Below are 16968 nucleotides of genomic sequence, written 5' to 3' on the forward strand. Positions count from 1 at the left end.
CGTCAGTCCCTCGCCGCCGCCGTCGCTCCTGGGGCCCCGATCCCAACAGGGACGCCGGGGATCGGGGTCCCCAGCACTGGGGGGTCGTCTTCCCGCACCCGCTCACGTCCTCCGGAAGAGGGGCAGAGCGGGTTGCGGGAGTGACACCCGCAGCAGGCGCCCTGATTGGTCGGCCTGGATTCCGGCGATATGCCGGGATGCCTGCTGAACGATTTCAGCAGGCATCCGGCCCCGGCTCCCCTCCGGCTAGCGTCAGGGGCTGGAAATGCTCAGGACGTATCCATACGCCCTCGGTCCTTAAGGACTTGGAAACGGGGGCGTATGGATACGCCCTATGTCCTTAAGGGGTTAATGTTAATAAAATGGTTAACAAGGGCTCGTGGGGGAGTGTTTTTTTTGGAATAAAAGTTTTTTAAACGTGTCGTTTTTTTGTTTTTTTATTTACTTTACAGGCTTATAGACGGAATCCATTACTAAGCCGGGCTTAACGTTAGCCCCAAAAACAGCTAACACTAACCTCCAATTATTACCCCGGTACCCACCGCCACAGGGGTGCTGGGAAGAGCCGGTACCAACAGGCCCAGAGCGTAAAAAATGGCGCTCCTGGGCCTAGGCAGTAACAGGCTGGCGTTATTTAGGCTGGGGAGCGCCAGTAACAATGGTCGCCCATCCTGGTAACATCAGGCTGTTGCTGCTTGGTTGGTATCTGGCTGAGAAGGAAAATACTGGGAACCATGCACGTTTAGTTTTTTTAAAATTATTTAATAATGTATGCAAAACGTGTGTGGTTCCCCCTATTTTCCTTCTTAGCCAGATACCAACCAAGCAGCAACAACCAGATGTTACCAGGGTGGGCAAAGACCATTGATACTGGCCCTCCCCAGCCTGAATAACACCAGCCTGTTTTTGACGCTCCAGGCCTGTTGGTACCGGCTCTTCCTGGCACCCCTGTGGCGGTGGGTACTGGGGTAATAATTGGGGGTTAGCGCTAGCTGTTTTTGTGGCTAACGCTAAGCCCCGGCTTAGTAATGGATTCTGTCTATAAGACAACTTCCACTACTAAGCCTTTCAAGTAAATAATAATAAAAATATATAACATGTTTAAAAAACTTTTATTCCAAAAAACACTCCCCCACAAGCCCTTGTTTACCAAACTGGGCAGCCGTGGTGGCCGTGACGTCATGAGCCTCCGACGCCGCACCGCTAGTCATCCGCACGGAGTGAAGTTCGCTCCATGCACCGGATGTCTGGGGTGCCGCAGGGAGATCGCAGCGGTCCCCAACAGCAGGACCCCGGCGATCAGACATCTTATCCCCTATCCTCTGGATAAGGCCGGGTTCACACCACGTTTTTGCAATACAGTTTCAATACGGTTTCAAATAAAAAAACGTACCGGACCGTATTGAAAACCGTATGCATTGACTCTCCATTGAAAACCGTACGCCAAACAATGCATCAGGTGGTTGTGTCAGTTTTGCATCCTGTACGGTTTTGTCAGATTTTTTTCCGTACCCAAAACTTTAGCCTACGGGTGCATTCAGACCACGTTTTTGCAGTACAGTTCCCGTATCAGGTTTTTAATGAAAAACGGATTCCTCAAAACCGGACTAAACTGTTTCAAAACCTGTGTATGAATTTTAATCCGTATACGGTTTGAAAAGTGATGTCCGGTTGCATCCGTTTTTTTTAAGAAAAAAAACGTATAGGTTAACTTTTCATTCCATTTTGAATAAAGTTTCACTTGTTTGATTGAAATTCCAATAAAAAAAAAAACTGTCAAAAACCGTATGGTGAAAACCGGATAGAACCGAACGCACAGTTCTGTACGGTTCCCATCGACTCCCATGTAAAAAAAAAAAAAAAAAAAAAAAAAAAAACCTTGCTCTTTCTTGTCCTCCCCTCCCTCTCTTGTGTCCATCCTTCTCCCCCTCCTTTTTTCCTTTCCTTTTGCCCCCTCTATATAGTGCTCCTTCAAACCTACTCAGTCACGAACCTGCAAGGGTAGCCCCGTACTACCCGTAATAGGGAGCTTTTATTGAGTATACTCAAAGTTGTTCTTTCTGTTATTGATACACGTGATTCTCACCCTACCCTGTGTGTATGACACAGACACGTGCCTTCATATGTGAGCATATTATTTGTACTTTTGTACCTTTTTCATTGGAAAACCTTCAATAAAATTCTACTGTTTAAAAAAAAAAAAAAAAAAAAACATATACGGTTTAATACGGTTTTTCACCCGGACTAAAAAACGTGGTAGACTACGGTTTTGGGTACGGGTAAAAAAAAAAAAAAAAAAAAAAAAAAAAAAAAGGCATGGGATGCAAAACGGACTAAACCGGATGATGAGTTTGACATACGGTTTACAATGTTAAGTCAATGCATACGGTTTTCTATACGGCTCCGTACGGTTTTTAACTTGAAACCGTATACGGGAACTGTATAGCAAAAACGTGGTGTGAATTCACCCTACGGGTGCATTCACACCACGTTTTTGCAGTACAGTTCCCGTATCAGGTTTTTGATGAAAAACGGATTCCTCAAAACCGGACTAAACTGTATCAAAACGTGTGTACAAATTTTAACCCGTATACGGGATGTCCGGTTGCATCAGTTTTTTAAGAAAAAAAACATACGTTTTTAACTTTTCACTCCATTATGAATAAAGTTTCACTTGTTTGATTTAAATTCCAAGAAAAAAAAAAGCGTGCAAAGTCAAAAACCATATGGTGAAAACCGGATGGAACCGTATGCACATACAGTTCTATACAGTTCCCATTGACTCCCATGTTTAAAAAAAAAAAAAAAAACGTATACGGTTTAATACAACCCGGACCAAAAACCGCGGTAGGCTATGGTTTTGGTCAATCTTCCCCTCCGGGGTTCGAGTTTATTCAACCAGATCAGCTGCAACCTCATGATCAGCTCCAGCCCAAGACTTACTGGTAAACTCCAACATGGAGGTATCCTTTGGCAGAAGAGTGCTTGAAGTGGTGGCTTCCGGTCTGAACCCCCCCCCCCATTTAAGACTGCTTATGTTCCCCATTTAAAGTTCAATTTTACTTACCATAATGTCTTATTTCCACAAGTCCATAGGCAGCACAGAGTCCCTAATAAATGGTTATAGCTGCATAAATTCATGGCTCTTGGTGGTGTTTCCAGGGTATTTTATGGGTGTAGGGACTTGTAATAATTGAATTTACCCCTATTAATTATTTACCCATTAATTGTTTCTTCTGCCTGGTAGGTGGAAGATCATTTGTTAACCCATTTGTTTCTGTGCTACCTTCGGACTCATGGAAAGAAGAAATTACGGTAAGTAAAATTGAACTTTCTATATCGTCCTACAGCAGCACACTTCCATAAGTGGAAAGGAATCCATAAGAGTATGGGGTCAAGGGGTACGTCATGGCTGAATTCTACCCACACAAGCCTAAATTTGACAATAAGGGTCAATTTCTTACCATCATTCCTGCTGATGACGACTCAGATTGGGTCACACAAGCTCCGCATCTGATTGGTTGATGGGGTAGGGCTTAACGTGGTGGGCTCTGGGTCACTTCATACACTACACAGCATAAGAATGGTTCTTCACACAATTTAGGGAACATTTCCCACCCGGCTCTTAACCCTCTGGATTAAAGGGGTACTTCACTGCCCCAACGATCAGAACATTTTGATCTGAATGCTGGATGCGGGAGTCGTGATGTCACACCACGCCCCCTCAATGCAAGTCCATGAGAGATACCACGCCCCCTCCCATAGACTTGCATTGAGAGGGCATGGCATCCCAAGGGGTGTGGTCTTAACGTCACGACCCAAAATGTTACAAACGCTTGGGCTGTGGAGTACCCCTTTAAAGGGGATGGCTGTGGAACGCCCCAACTTGGCCTTATTAACGAGTTTTCACCTTGAATTGCTATACCCATCGGTGACATTATTTCAGGATGATATACCTTTGGTGTATTTGACCGTAACCAAAACATGGAGCTCGTAGTGGAGGCAGAAGATATTGTCTGATGGGGAACCAAATTTTGCATGCATGTTGCACTTATGCATGTGGGAAACTTTTTCCTGATATTAAGCTTCCATCAGAGTATAAATGGAAAAATTAAGCCACCCTAGTACGCACCAGTAAGACAACAGCTGGCATATGAATTGCACACAAATCACAATAGAATGCACAAAAATTGTAATTTATTAATCAACATGGATAAAGAAACAATGATACAAAGCATCAAAAAACATAAATGCAACATAAAGCAGAAGTGTTTAAAGACACCTGACTACACTGTACTCCTTGGCAGCGATCAGTATCCTGTGTGAATTCTCGCATGTCCAGAAAATTGCGATTTATTTAAAAAAACATTTCCCACATTCTGAACAGGAACATGGCTTTTCTCGTGTTTAACAAGATGTGACTGACTTGTAAAACATTTCTCACATTCTGAACATGAATACGGCTTTTCCCCTGTGTGATTTCTCTTATGTATAACAAGATCTGATTTATATGTAAAACATTTCCCACATTCTGAACATGAATATGGCTTCACTCCTGTGTGACTTCTCTCATGGATAACAAGGTTTGATTTACTTGAAAAACACTTCCCACATTCTGAGCATGAATACGGCTTCTCTCCCGTGTGTCTTCTCTCATGTATAACAAGATGTGATTTACGTTTAAAGCTTTTCCCGCATTCTGAACATGAAAAGGGCTTCTCCCCTGTGTGCCTTCTCTCATGCATAACCAGATCGGATGTACTTGTAAAACATTTCCCACATTCTGAACATGAATATGGCTTTTCACCTGTGTGAATTCTCTCATGTAATACAAGATGTGATTGACGTTTAAAGCATTTCTCACATTCTTTGCATGAATACGGCTTCTCGCCTGTGTGACTTTTGTCATGCATTACAAGCTGTGATTTACTCGTAAAACATTTCCCACATTCTGAACATGAATATGGTTTCTCTCCTGTGTGACTTCTTTTATGTATAACAAGGTGTGATTGCGTTATACAGCGTTGCCCACATTCTGAACACACATACACCTTTTTAGAGTGACTTTTTCTGTGTGTAATGAGACCTGATCTTTTAATAAATTGTTTTCCACATTCATCACAATGATAATCTTCATTTTTTGGATCTGTCCTTGTGGTAACAATGTGTGGTTGGTCAGGAGAAGGTTCCACATGATCAGGGGGATTATTATATGATAGATCTGGATGGACATTAGGGGTAAGGAGGTCTTCTCCTGAGGAGCGCTCCATGATCTCTCCATCTTGTCCTGAGGAGCGCTCCATGATCTCTCCATCTTGTCCTGAGGAGCGCTCCATGATCTCTCCATCTTCTCCTGAGGAGCGCTCCATGATCTCTCCATCTTCTCCTGAGGAGCGCTCCATGATCTCTCCATCTTGTCCTGAGGAGCGCTCCACGATCTCTCCATCTCCTTTATTATTCAGGGATAACATGAAGTTTCCCTCAGAATTCTTACTGGGATTTTCTGTTGGGATAAAAATGGATTATGGGAAATGTATAAAATATTATTAGGCTGGAAACACAAACAAAGTTTTGATGGTCACCTGACCCCAGAAGAGAATCCAGAGGAGATGATCTCCCCTTTATAGTTTCCTTCTTTACTGGGTCACTCCGGGAACTGACTCTAGGTATTTTAAAAAAAATGTGTGCCCCCCTTTGAACTGAATTCTACTAAAACAAAAATTTTGTGGAACACACAATAGAATTGCTATAATCGAACTTTGATTTTAGTTGGAGGACGGACGCACTCACCTATCTGGGGCTTCATCGGACCCCCACTATCCCACCACTATACTGTGCTAACCAACCACCTCTATTTAAATAAATTAGGAATGTTCCACAGGCCGGGTCTGGTGTGAACTATCCCGGTTAGGTAGGATTGCTACTGTTAAAATGAAAATTCCTCTGCGTCTATATTATGCCTTCCGTACGCTCCCAATTTTAGTTTTGACACATTTTAAAGATGACTGCTTGAAGTTCGTGTTGGGCAAGAAAGGCCGACGAACGAGCTCTAAGGCCCTATAGAACGAGCTCTAAGGCCCTATAGAACGAGCTCTAAGGCCCTATAGAACGAGCTCTAAGGCCCTATAGAACGAGCTCTAAGGCCCTATAGAACGAGCTCTAAGGCCCTATAGAACGAGCTCTAAGGCCCTATAGAACGAGCTCTAAGGCCCTATAGAACGAGCTCTAAGGCCCTATAGAACGAGCTCTAAGGCCCTATAGAACGAGCTCTAAGGCCCTATAGAACGAGCTCTAAGGCCCTATAGAACGAGCTCTAAGGCCCTATAGAACGAGCTCTAAGGCCCTATAGAACGAGCTCTAAGACCCTATAGAACGAGCTCTAAGGCCCTATAGAACGAGCTCTAAGGCCCTATAGAACGAGCTCTAAGGCCCTATAGAACGAGCTCTAAGGCCCTATAGAACGAGCTCTAAGGCCCTATAGAACGAGCTCTAAGACCCTATAGAACGAGCTCTAAGACCCTATAGAACGAGCTCTAAGACCCTATAGAACGAGCTCTAAGACCCTATAGAACGAGCTCTAAGACCCTATAGAACGAGCTCTAAGACCCTATAGAACGAGCTCTAAGACCCTATAGAACGAGCTCTAAGACCCTATAGAACGAGCTCTAAGACCCTATAGAACGAGCTCTAAGACCCTATAGAACGAGCTCTAAGACCCTATAGAACGAGCTCTAAGGCCCTATAGAACGAGCTCTAAGGCCCTATAGAACGAGCTCTAAGACCCTATAGAACGAGCTCTAAGGCCCTATAGAACGAGCTCTAAGGCCCTATAGAACGAGCTCTAAGGCCCTATAGAACGAGCTCTAAGGCCCTATAGAACGAGCTCTAAGGCCCTATAGAACGAGCTCTAAGGCCCTATAGAACGAGCTCTAAGGCCCTATAGAACGAGCTCTAAGGCCCTATAGAACGAGCTCTAAGACCCTATAGAACGAGCTCTAAGACCCTATAGAACGAGCTCTAAGACCCTATAGAACGAGCTCTAAGACCCTATAGAACGAGCTCTAAGACTCTATAGAACGAGCTCTAAGACTCTATAGAACGAGCTGTATGACTATAGAACTTTGTCAAATTTCTCACTTTTTTTAAGGGGTACTCCACTGCCCCAGGGTTCGGAACATTTTATTCCGCATGCTTGGAGCGGACGCTGGGGGTCGTGACGTCACGGCCACGCCCCTTGTGATGTCACACTGTGCCCCCTTAATGCAATTCTATGGGAGGGAGCGTGGAGGGCGCCACGCCTCTTCCCTTAGACTTGCATTGAGGGGGAGTGACCGTGGCGCCCCTCCAAGCATTCGGAACTGTGGCAGTGGAGTACCCCTTTAAGGTTTCACAAAAACTTAGAACAGAATTAGACGATCCGAGAGAAGCATCTAACTAGTGGTCCTACGTACGGTTTCTTATGCCCACATAACCAGATGATATATTTATTCTCCATTTCACTACTTTTATTGTTATATGTATGTATGGCATGATTTTAGGGGAAAGAGGATGTTGTTAAGTTAATTAGATATTAAGGGAGAGGGATAATTATATGGCTAGTTGTGAGCAAGAGAATATTTAGGAGGATACTGTGTGATGTGTTATGAGAAGAATATGCAAAACAAGAACCAAGTTTTGCCATATATATATATTATATATAGCTTATACCCAAAAATTTGGGGTAATAAACTAAATGGTATCCACACTCCAATTGTTTTGCATATTCTTCTTCTCATAACACATCACACAGTATCCTCCTAAATCTTCTAGTATTCTCTTGCTCACAACTAGCCATATAATTATCCCTCTCCCTTAATATCTATTTAACTTAACAACATCCTCTTTCCCCTAAAATCATGCCATACATACATATAACAATAAAAGTTGTGGAATGGAGAATAAAAATATCATCTCTTGACCCAGAATGATGCGCATGCGCAGAAGAGCCAGTACACTTCCACCGAGATTGCGCAATGCAAGTGATGGAGGCGGGCGCGCGCTTATCCGATAAAGGAGGTGCGACCCCGTTTATTATCACTAATGCGCAGGCGCACACAACCGGGATGGATGAACGCATGCGCGTAGAGTCCCGACTCACGTGACAGACTCCAACTATCGCGAGAACCCAGTCATGTGATCACAGGCACACGCTGGTCTACGTGGCGTCTCCTGATAATAGTAGCTCAGACACCACATTGCCACTAGCTATTTAGCCCTTGACAAAGCCGGTCCCACTGGCGAAACGTCGGGTGGGCTAGCGATCATCTATTAGACAGGGACTCCTATAAGTACTCAATACGAGGTAGAAACTATTAACAAATAAGCAGCGGTGACATAGCATGTAAACAGCGTAGATGTATACTCGCACCAGATCAGGGTATTAGGAGACAGTGAGTCCCTATTGTCCTAACAAAATACCAATCAAAGAATGAAGTAAGAGGGTGTGCGAGACCCCCTATTAGAGGACAGTGTCCCTGGTACTCCATCTAAACTTCTGAGACGGTGTGAGAGCCCTCTATAAGAGTGACCTTCATAGCTGTATTTACACCATCAATAATAATAAAGGAAGGCGGTGATAAGCCTCCCAACAGTAATTGGTGATAGGGCACAACTGTTATCTCACCACCAGCCGGGGTATATCCCAGACATTACAACAAAACAAACTCAGATCCTATAGGAGGCCCTGATCATTCTAAACTTTACTATTTGTTACATTTGTTATCAGTTATTTATTTTAATGTATAGCAATAAAGTAAGTTTTTAGTGGTACCCTAGGGTAGGGTTTTTTCTCCCCAGAGGGGGTCTAATCCGCCGACCCCCATCCCCCCCCCCCCCCCCCCCCCCCCCCCCGCCTCTAGGGGTTTTGGAAATTAATATTATCGCCCTGGGATCCACACAGGATATATGAGTTTAAGTTGTAATACCACACCCAACCTGGAGACAGACAGGGAGCGTTATTTAAAAAAAAAAAAATAAGCTCTGATTTACAATACCTGGATAACCCCTTTAATGCTGTCGCTGTCAGTGACATTGGGAAGTTATTCTGGGATATTTACTAAGACCAAAAGGGACATAACTGATCTATAGAGATAATATAAACCGGAGACACAAAAGGGAACTCTAATGTCTCCTCTTACCTTGTGATGTTCGGGGCCGGTGATCCTCCATCATGTCCTGGTACAGATCCTTGTGTCCTTCTACATACTCCCACTCCTCCATGGAGAAATAGACCGCCACATCCTGACACCTTATAGGAACCTGACACACAATGATACCGTCATCACCAGACCCCTCCATTACTGTATAATGTCCCAGCAGTGTCACCTCTCTAATCATCACCAGACCCCTCCATTACTGTATAATGTCCCAGCAGTGTCACCTCTCTAATCATCACCAGACCCCTCCATTACTATATAATGTCCCAGCAGTGTCACCTCTCCAGTCATCACCAGACCCCTCCATTACTGTATAATGTCCCAGCAGGGTCATCTCTCCAGTCATCACCAGACCCCTCCATTACTGTACAATGTCCCAGCAGTGTCACCTCTCTAATCATCACCAGACCCCTCCATTACTGTATAATGTCCCAGCAGTGTCACCTCTCTAATCATCACCAGACCCCTACATTACTGTATTATGTCCCAGCAGTGTCACCTCTCTAATCATCACCAGACCCCTCCATTACTGTATAATGTCCCAGCAGTGTCACCTCTCTAATCATCACCAGACCCCTCCATTACTGTATAATGTCCCAGCAGTGTCACCTCTCCAGTCATCAGCAGACCCCTCCATTACTGTATAATGTCCCAGCAGTGTCACCTCTCTAATCATCACCAGACCCCTTCATTACTGTATTATGTCCCAGCAGTGTCACCTCTCTAATCATCACCAGACCCCTCCATTACTGTATAATGTCCCAGCAGTGTCACCTCTCCAGTCATCACCAGACCCCTCCATTACTGTATAATGTCCCAGCAGTGTCACCTCTCCAATCATCACCAGACCCCTTCATTACTGTATAATGTCCCAGCAGTGTCACCTCTCCAGTCATCACCAGACCCCTCCATTACTGTATAATGTCCCAGCAGTGTCACCTCTCCAGTCATCACCAGACCTCTCCATTACTGTATAATGTCCCAGCAGTGTCACCTCTCCAATCATCACCAGACCCCTCCATTACTGTATAATGTCCCAGCAGTGTCACCTCTCTAATCATCACCAGACCCCTCCATTACTGTAGAATGTCCCAGCAGGGTCACCTCTCCAGTCATCACCAGACCCCTCCATTACTGTATAATGTCCCAGCAATGTCACCTCTCCAGTCATCACCAGACCCCTCCATTACTGTATAATGTCCCAGCAGTGTCACCTCTCCAGTCATCACCAGACCCCTCCATTACTGTATAATGTCCCAGCAGTGTCACCTCTCTAAACATCACCAGACCCCTTCATTACTGTATAATGTCCCAGCAGTGTCACCTCTCTAATCATCACCAGACCCCTCCATCACTGTATAATGTCCCAGCAGTGTCACCTCTCTAATCATCACCAGACCCCTTCATTACTGTATTATGTCCCAGCAGTGTCACCTCTCCAGTCATCACCAAACTCATCCATTACTGTATAATGTCCCAGCAGTGTCACCTCTCTAATCATCACCAGACCCCTCCATTACTGTATAATGTCCCAGCAGTGTCACCTCTCCAGTCATCACCAGACCCCTCCATTACTGTATAATGTCCCAGCAGTGTCACCTCTCCAGTCATCACCAGACCCCTCCATTACTGTATAATGTCCCAGCAGTGTCAACTCCCCAGTCATCACCAGACCCCTCCATTACTGTATAATGTCCTAGCAGTGTCACCTCTCTAATCATCACCAGACCCCTCCATTACTGTAGAATGTCCCAGCAGGGTCACCTCTCCAGTCATCACCAGACCCCTCCATTACTGTATAATGTCCCAGCAGTGTCACCTCTCCAGTCATCACCAGACCCCTCCATTACTGTATAATGTCCCAGCAGTGTCACCTCTCCAGTCATCACCAGACCCCTCCATTACTGTATAATGTCCCAGCAGTGTCAACTCCCCAGTCATCACCAGACCTCTCCATTACTGTATAATGTCCTAGCAGTGTCACCTCTCTAATCATCACCAGACCCCTCCATTACTGTAGAATGTCCCAGCAGGGTCACCTCTCCAGTCATCACCAGACCCCTCCATTACTGTATAATGTCCCAGCAGTGTCAACTCCCCAGTCATCACCAGACCTCTCCATTACTGTATAATGTCCTAGCAGTGTCACCTCTCTAATCATCACCAGACCCCTCCATTACTGTAGAATGTCCCAGCAGGGTCACCTCTCCAGTCATCACTAGACCCCTCCATTACTGTATAATGTCCCAGCAGTGTCACCTCTCTAATCATCACCAGACCACTCCATTACTGTACAATGTCCAGCAGGGTCACCTCTCTAGTGAGCAGCTCAGTGATCCTGTGGGTGAGTTCTAGGATCTTCTCCTCATGTATCAGTGAGTGAGGTGAAGGCTCGGTGATGGGGCCGCGGGTCCTGCTCCATCCTCCTGACTCCTGGAGATGGCTGCTGGGGGCCACACACTCCCCCCATGTCTTCTTCACTATGGTGTAATCCTGTGTATGGAGAGAGACAATGAGGGGACTGACCCCAGTATTCCTCCCTCACTACAAAGAGGAGATTGTGCCCCCTGTATAGAGCTCTAGTGAGCACATCTGGAATACTGGGGTCAGTTCTGGAGACCTCACCTACAAAGAGACATCCAGAACATAGAGCGGCTACAAAGATGGAAATGTAGATGGGGGCAACAATGGTGGAAATGTAGATGGGGACAACAATGGTGGAAATGTAGATGGGGGCAACAATGGTGGAAATGTAGATGGGGGCAACAATGGTGGAAATGTAGATGGGGGGGACAACAATGGTGGAAATGTAGATGGGGGACAACAATGATGGAAATGTAGATGGGGGGACAACAATGATGGAAATGTAGATGGGGACAACAATGGTGGAAATGTAGATGGGGACAACAATGGTGGAAATGTAGATGGAGACAACAATGGTGGAAATGTAGATGGGGGGGACAACAATGGTGGGACAACAATGGTGGAAATGTAGATGGGGACAACAATGATGGAAATGTAGATGGGGACAACAATGGTGGAAATGTAGATGGGGACAACAATGGTGGAAATGTAGATGGGGACAACAATGGTGGAAATGTAGATGAGACGACAATGATGGAAATGTAGATGGGGGGACAACAATGGTGGAAATGTAGATGGGGGACAACAATGGTGGAAATGTAGATGGGGACAACAATGGTGGAAATGTAGATGGGGACGACAATGGTGGAAATGTAGATGGGGGACAACAATGGTGGAAATGTAGATGGGGACGACAATGGTGGAAATGTAGATGGGGGACAACAATGGTGGAAATGTAGATGGGGACAACAATGGTGGAAATGTAGATGGGGGGACAACAATGGTGGAAATGTAGATGGGGGACAACAATGGTGGAAATGTAGATGGGGACAACAATGGTGGAAATGTAGATGGGGGACAACAATGGTGGAAATGTAGATGGGGGACAACAATGGTGGAAATGTAGATGGGGGACAACAATGGTGGAAATGTAGATGGGGGACAACAATGGTGGAAATGTAGATGGGGGACAACAATGGTGGAAATGTAGATGGGGACAACAATGGTGGAAATGTAGATGGAGACAACAATGGTGGAAATGTAGATGGGGGACAACAATGGTGGAAATGTAGATGGGGGACAACAATGGTGGAAATGTAGATGGGGGACGACAATGGTGGAAATGTAGATGGGGGACAACAATGGTGGAAATGTAGATGGGGGACAACAATGGTGGAAATGTAGATGGGGGACGACAATGGTGGAAATGTAGATGGGGGACAACAATGGTGGAAATGTAGATGGGGGGACAACAATGGTGGAAATGTAGATGGGGGACGACAATGGTGGAAATGTAGATGGGGGACAACAATGGTGGAAATGTAGATGGGGGACAACAATGGTGGAAATGTAGATGGAGACAACAATGGTGGAAATGTAGATGGGGGACAACAATGGTGGAAATGTAGATGGGGGACAACAATGGTGGAAATGTAGATGGGGACAACAATGGTGAAAATGTAGATGGGGAACAACAATGGTGGAAATGTAGATGAGGACAACAATGGTGGAAATGTAGATGGGGACAACAATGGTGGAAATGTAGATGGGGACAACAATGGTGGAAATGTAGATGGGGACAACAATGGTGGAAATGTAGATGAGGACAACAATGGTGGAAATGTAGATGGGGGGACAACAATGGTGGAAATGTAGATGGGGACAGCAATGGTGGAAATGTAGATGGGGACAACAATGGTGGAAATGTAGATGGGGACAGCAATGGTGGAAATGTAGATGGGGACAACATTGGTGGAAATGTAGATGGGGGACAACAATGGTGGAAATGTAGATGGGGACAACAATGGTGGAAATGTAGATGGGACAACAATGGTGGAAATGTAGATGGGGGGACAACAATGGTGGAAATGTAGATGGGGGACAACAATGGTGGAAATGTAGATGGGTCACCTCACCCCTCCGGTCAGCAGGTGGAGGATCTCCAAGGTGAAGTGTAATATTCTCTTAGTCATCTCATTCCTGTCCTTGTCCATCCTTGGGGGTCATTCAGGAGAAGAGGAGACACCTGGATCAGCTGGAGGAGAATAGTCCTGCTGCAGCCTTTATGGGAGAAGAAGGGGCCCTAAATCATACAGGGGCCACATCATATGTCACATATAAAACCTCACTTTATATATATCATCCAGGTTGATATCAGGTCCTAACAGAGCAGAGTGTGGAAACAAGAGAACCTGTGTGTCTATGTATAGTACTGAGCTCCGCCCACTGCTGTCACATGACCATACTCACAGGTCCTTCATCCACAATCTCTTCTATCCTTCTGAGCTCCGTCCCCACACGTACTGGTCACATGATTGTGACATCATCACAGGTCCTACATCTCCCCCCATCCAGCAGATGCAGAGCAGGTCCTGGTCGGACAGTCACTGCAGTTGTGTGGAGATGTCTGCTCCTCAGTGTCACCCCAGTAGTAAGGAGATTACATGAGGAGGAGGTTTGTTACAGTGTGTCACCCCAGTAGTAAGGAGATTACATGAGGAGGAGGTTTGTTACAGTGTGTCACCCCAGTAGTAAGAAGATTACATGAGGAGGAGGTTTGTTACAGTGTGTCACCCCAGTAGTAAGGAAATTACATGAGGAGGAGGTTTGTTACAGTGTGTCACCCCAGTAGTAAGGAGATTACATGAGGAGGAGGTTTGTTACAGTGTGTCACCCCAGTAGTAAGGAAATTACATGAGGAGGAGGTTTGTTACAGTGTGTCACCCCAGTAGTAAGGAGATTAAATGAGGAGGAGGTTTGTTACAGTGTGTCACCCCAGTAGTAAGGAGATTACATGAGGAGGAGGTTTGTTACAGTGTGTCACCCCAGTAGTAAGGAGATTACATGAGGAGAAGGTTTGTTACAGTGTGTCACCCCAGTAGTAAGGAGATTACACAAGGAGGAGGTTTGTTACAGTGTATCACCCCAGTAGTAAGGAGATTACATGAGGAGGAGGTTTATTACAGTGTGTCACCCCAGTAGTAAGGAGATTAAATGAGGAGGAGGTTTGTTACAGTGTGTCACCCCAGTAGTAAGGAGATTACATGAGGAGGAGGTTTGTTACAGTGTGTCACCCCAGTAGTAAGGAGATTACATGAGGAGAAGGTTTGTTACAGTGTGTCACCCCAGTAGTAAGGAGATTACACGAGGAGGAGGTTTGTTACAGTGTGTCACCCCAGTAGTAAGGAAATTACATGAGGAGGAGGTTTGTTACAGTGTGTCACCCCAGTAGTAAGGAGATTACATGAGGAGGAGGTTTGTTACAGTGTGTCACCCCAGTAGTAAGGAAATTACATGAGGAGGAGGTTTGTTACAGTGTGTCACCCCAGTAGTAAGGAGATTACATGAGGAGGAGGTTTGTTACAGTGTGTCACCCCAGTAGTAAGGAGATTACATGAGGAGGAGGTTTGTTACAGTGTGTCACCCCAGTAGTAAGGAGATTACATGAGGAGGAGGATTGTTACAGTGTGTCACCCCAGTAGTATGGAGATTACATGAGGAGGAGGTTTGTTACAGTGTGTCACCCCAGTAGTAAGGAGATTACATGAGGAGGAGGTTTGTTACAGTGTGTCACCCCAGTAGTAAGGAAATTACATGAGGAGGAGGTTTGTTACAGTGTGTCACCCCAGTAGTAAGGAGATTACATGAGGAGGAGGTTTGTTACAGTGTGTCACCCCAGTAGTAAGGAGATTACATGAGGAAGAGGTTTGTTACAGTGTGTCACCCCAGTAGTAAGGAGATTACATGAGGAGGAGGTTTGTTACATTGTGTCACCCCAGTAGTAAGGAGATTACATGAGGAGGAGGTTTGTTACAGTGTGTCACCCCAGTAGTAAGGAGATTACATGAGGAGGAGGTTTGTTACAGTGTGTCACCCCAGTAGTAAGGAGATTACATGAGGAGGAGGATTGTTACAGTGTGTCACCCCAGTAGTATGGAGATTACATGAGGAGGAGGTTTGTTACAGTGTGTCACCCCAGTAGTAAGGAGATTACATGAGGAGGAGGTTTGTTACAGTGTGTCACCCCAGTAGTAAGGAGATTACATGAGGAGGAGGTTTGTTACAGTGTGTCACCCCAGTAGTAAGGAGATTACATGAGGAGGAGGATTGTTACAGTGTGTCACCCCAGTAGTATGGAGATTACATGAGGAGGAGGTTTGTTACAGTGTGTCACCCCAGTAGTAAGGAGATTACATGAGGAGGAGGTTTGTTACAGTGTGTCACCCCAGTAGTAAGGTCATTACATGAGGAGATTTTTTACAGGGGCACAGTCGGGGGGGGGGCAATGTACGGGGGCACAGTCGGGGGGCATCATACGGGGGCACAGTCGGAGGGTGACATACGGGGGCACAGTTGGGGGGGCAAATATGGGGGCATAGTCGGGGGGCGAAATACGGGGGCACAGTCTGGGGGGCGACATACGGGGGCACAGTTGGGGGGGGCGACATACGGGGGCAGAGTCGGGGGGTGAAATACGGGGGCACAGTCGGGGGGCGAAATACGGGGGCACAGTTGGGGGGGCGACATACGGGGGCACAGTCGGGGGGGCCAAATACGGGGGCAGAGTCGGGGGGCGAAATACGGGGGCACAGTCGGGGGGCGAAATACGGGGGCACAGTCGGGGGGGGGTGAAATACAGGGGCACAGTCGGGGGGGCGACGTACGGGGGCACAGTCGGGGGGGGGGGGGTGAAATACAGGGGCACAGTCGGGGGGGCCATGTGTGGAGGCAGAGAGAAAGTAGAGCACATCCAGGGTCCGATTTTAGGAATTAGGCCTCTACGTTACCACATAGAGCAGCATCACAAGGTCTGACTACAAGTATCACTAGTCCACCGCTGCCTGTTTACCTTGACAGGTGTATTGTGCGCATAAGAGATGAGTACGCCTTTTTTAGAGCATTCGGTTCAGTGCTGGACGCTCGTGACTTCACGGCCACACCCACTCAATGAAAGTCTATGGGAGTGGGCGTGACGTGTGGGCATGACATTGTGGGGCGTGGCAGTGATGTCACGAGCCTCCGCCCCGCATCTCCAGTCATCCTGCACAGAGCGAACTTGCACTGGATGTCTGGGGGTGCCACAGCCAAGATTGTGGGTGTCCCCAGCGGCGGGACCCCTGTGCATAGAGGATAAGATGTCTAGGGGCGGAGTACCCCTTTAAATCCGGTATCATCACTAGAGAGATATACG

General features: G+C 46.3%; 2 protein-coding genes across 16 annotated transcripts in view; both read right to left on the minus strand.

Annotated features, from left to right (window-relative positions):
- LOC130277649 (zinc finger protein 569-like) overlaps window positions 1-16968 on the minus strand; it is a 614204-nt gene that overhangs the window by 150915 nt on the left and 446321 nt on the right. The window lies entirely within an intron of this gene.
- Window positions 4142-13993, minus strand: LOC130284921 (oocyte zinc finger protein XlCOF6.1-like). Of its 2 annotated transcripts, XM_056535922.1 has the most exons (4): window positions 13694-13993; window positions 11508-11687; window positions 9177-9297; window positions 4142-5503 (listed from the first exon to the last, which is right to left on the minus strand). In XM_056535922.1, the coding sequence occupies exons 1-4, from the start codon at window positions 13769-13771 to the stop codon at window positions 4311-4313; spliced, it is 1572 nt and encodes a 523-aa protein (XP_056391897.1). In that variant the 5' UTR covers window positions 13772-13993; the 3' UTR covers window positions 4142-4310. The 2 variants fall into 2 exon arrangements, with proteins under 2 accessions (XP_056391897.1, XP_056391970.1); XM_056535995.1 differs by lacking the exons at window positions 11508-11687; window positions 13694-13993 and adding an exon at window positions 11454-11480.

Source organism: Hyla sarda, chromosome 1 (genome assembly GCF_029499605.1).
Source record: "Hyla sarda isolate aHylSar1 chromosome 1, aHylSar1.hap1, whole genome shotgun sequence".
Classification (NCBI taxonomy): Eukaryota; Metazoa; Chordata; class Amphibia; order Anura; family Hylidae; genus Hyla; species Hyla sarda.

Coding starts and splice junctions, on each gene's coding strand:
- LOC130284921 (XM_056535922.1), bottom strand. CDS start 13,771: ATGGACAAGGACAGGAATGAGATGACTAAGAGAATATTACACTTCACC. Junction 9,298..11,507: donor CTGAGCTGCTCACTAGAGAG/GTGACCCTGCTG, acceptor ATTGTGTGTCAG/GTTCCTATAAGGTGTCAGGA. Junction 5,504..9,176: donor CCGGCCCCGAACATCACAAG/GTAAGAGGAGAC, acceptor TTATCCCAACAG/AAAATCCCAGTAAGAATTCT.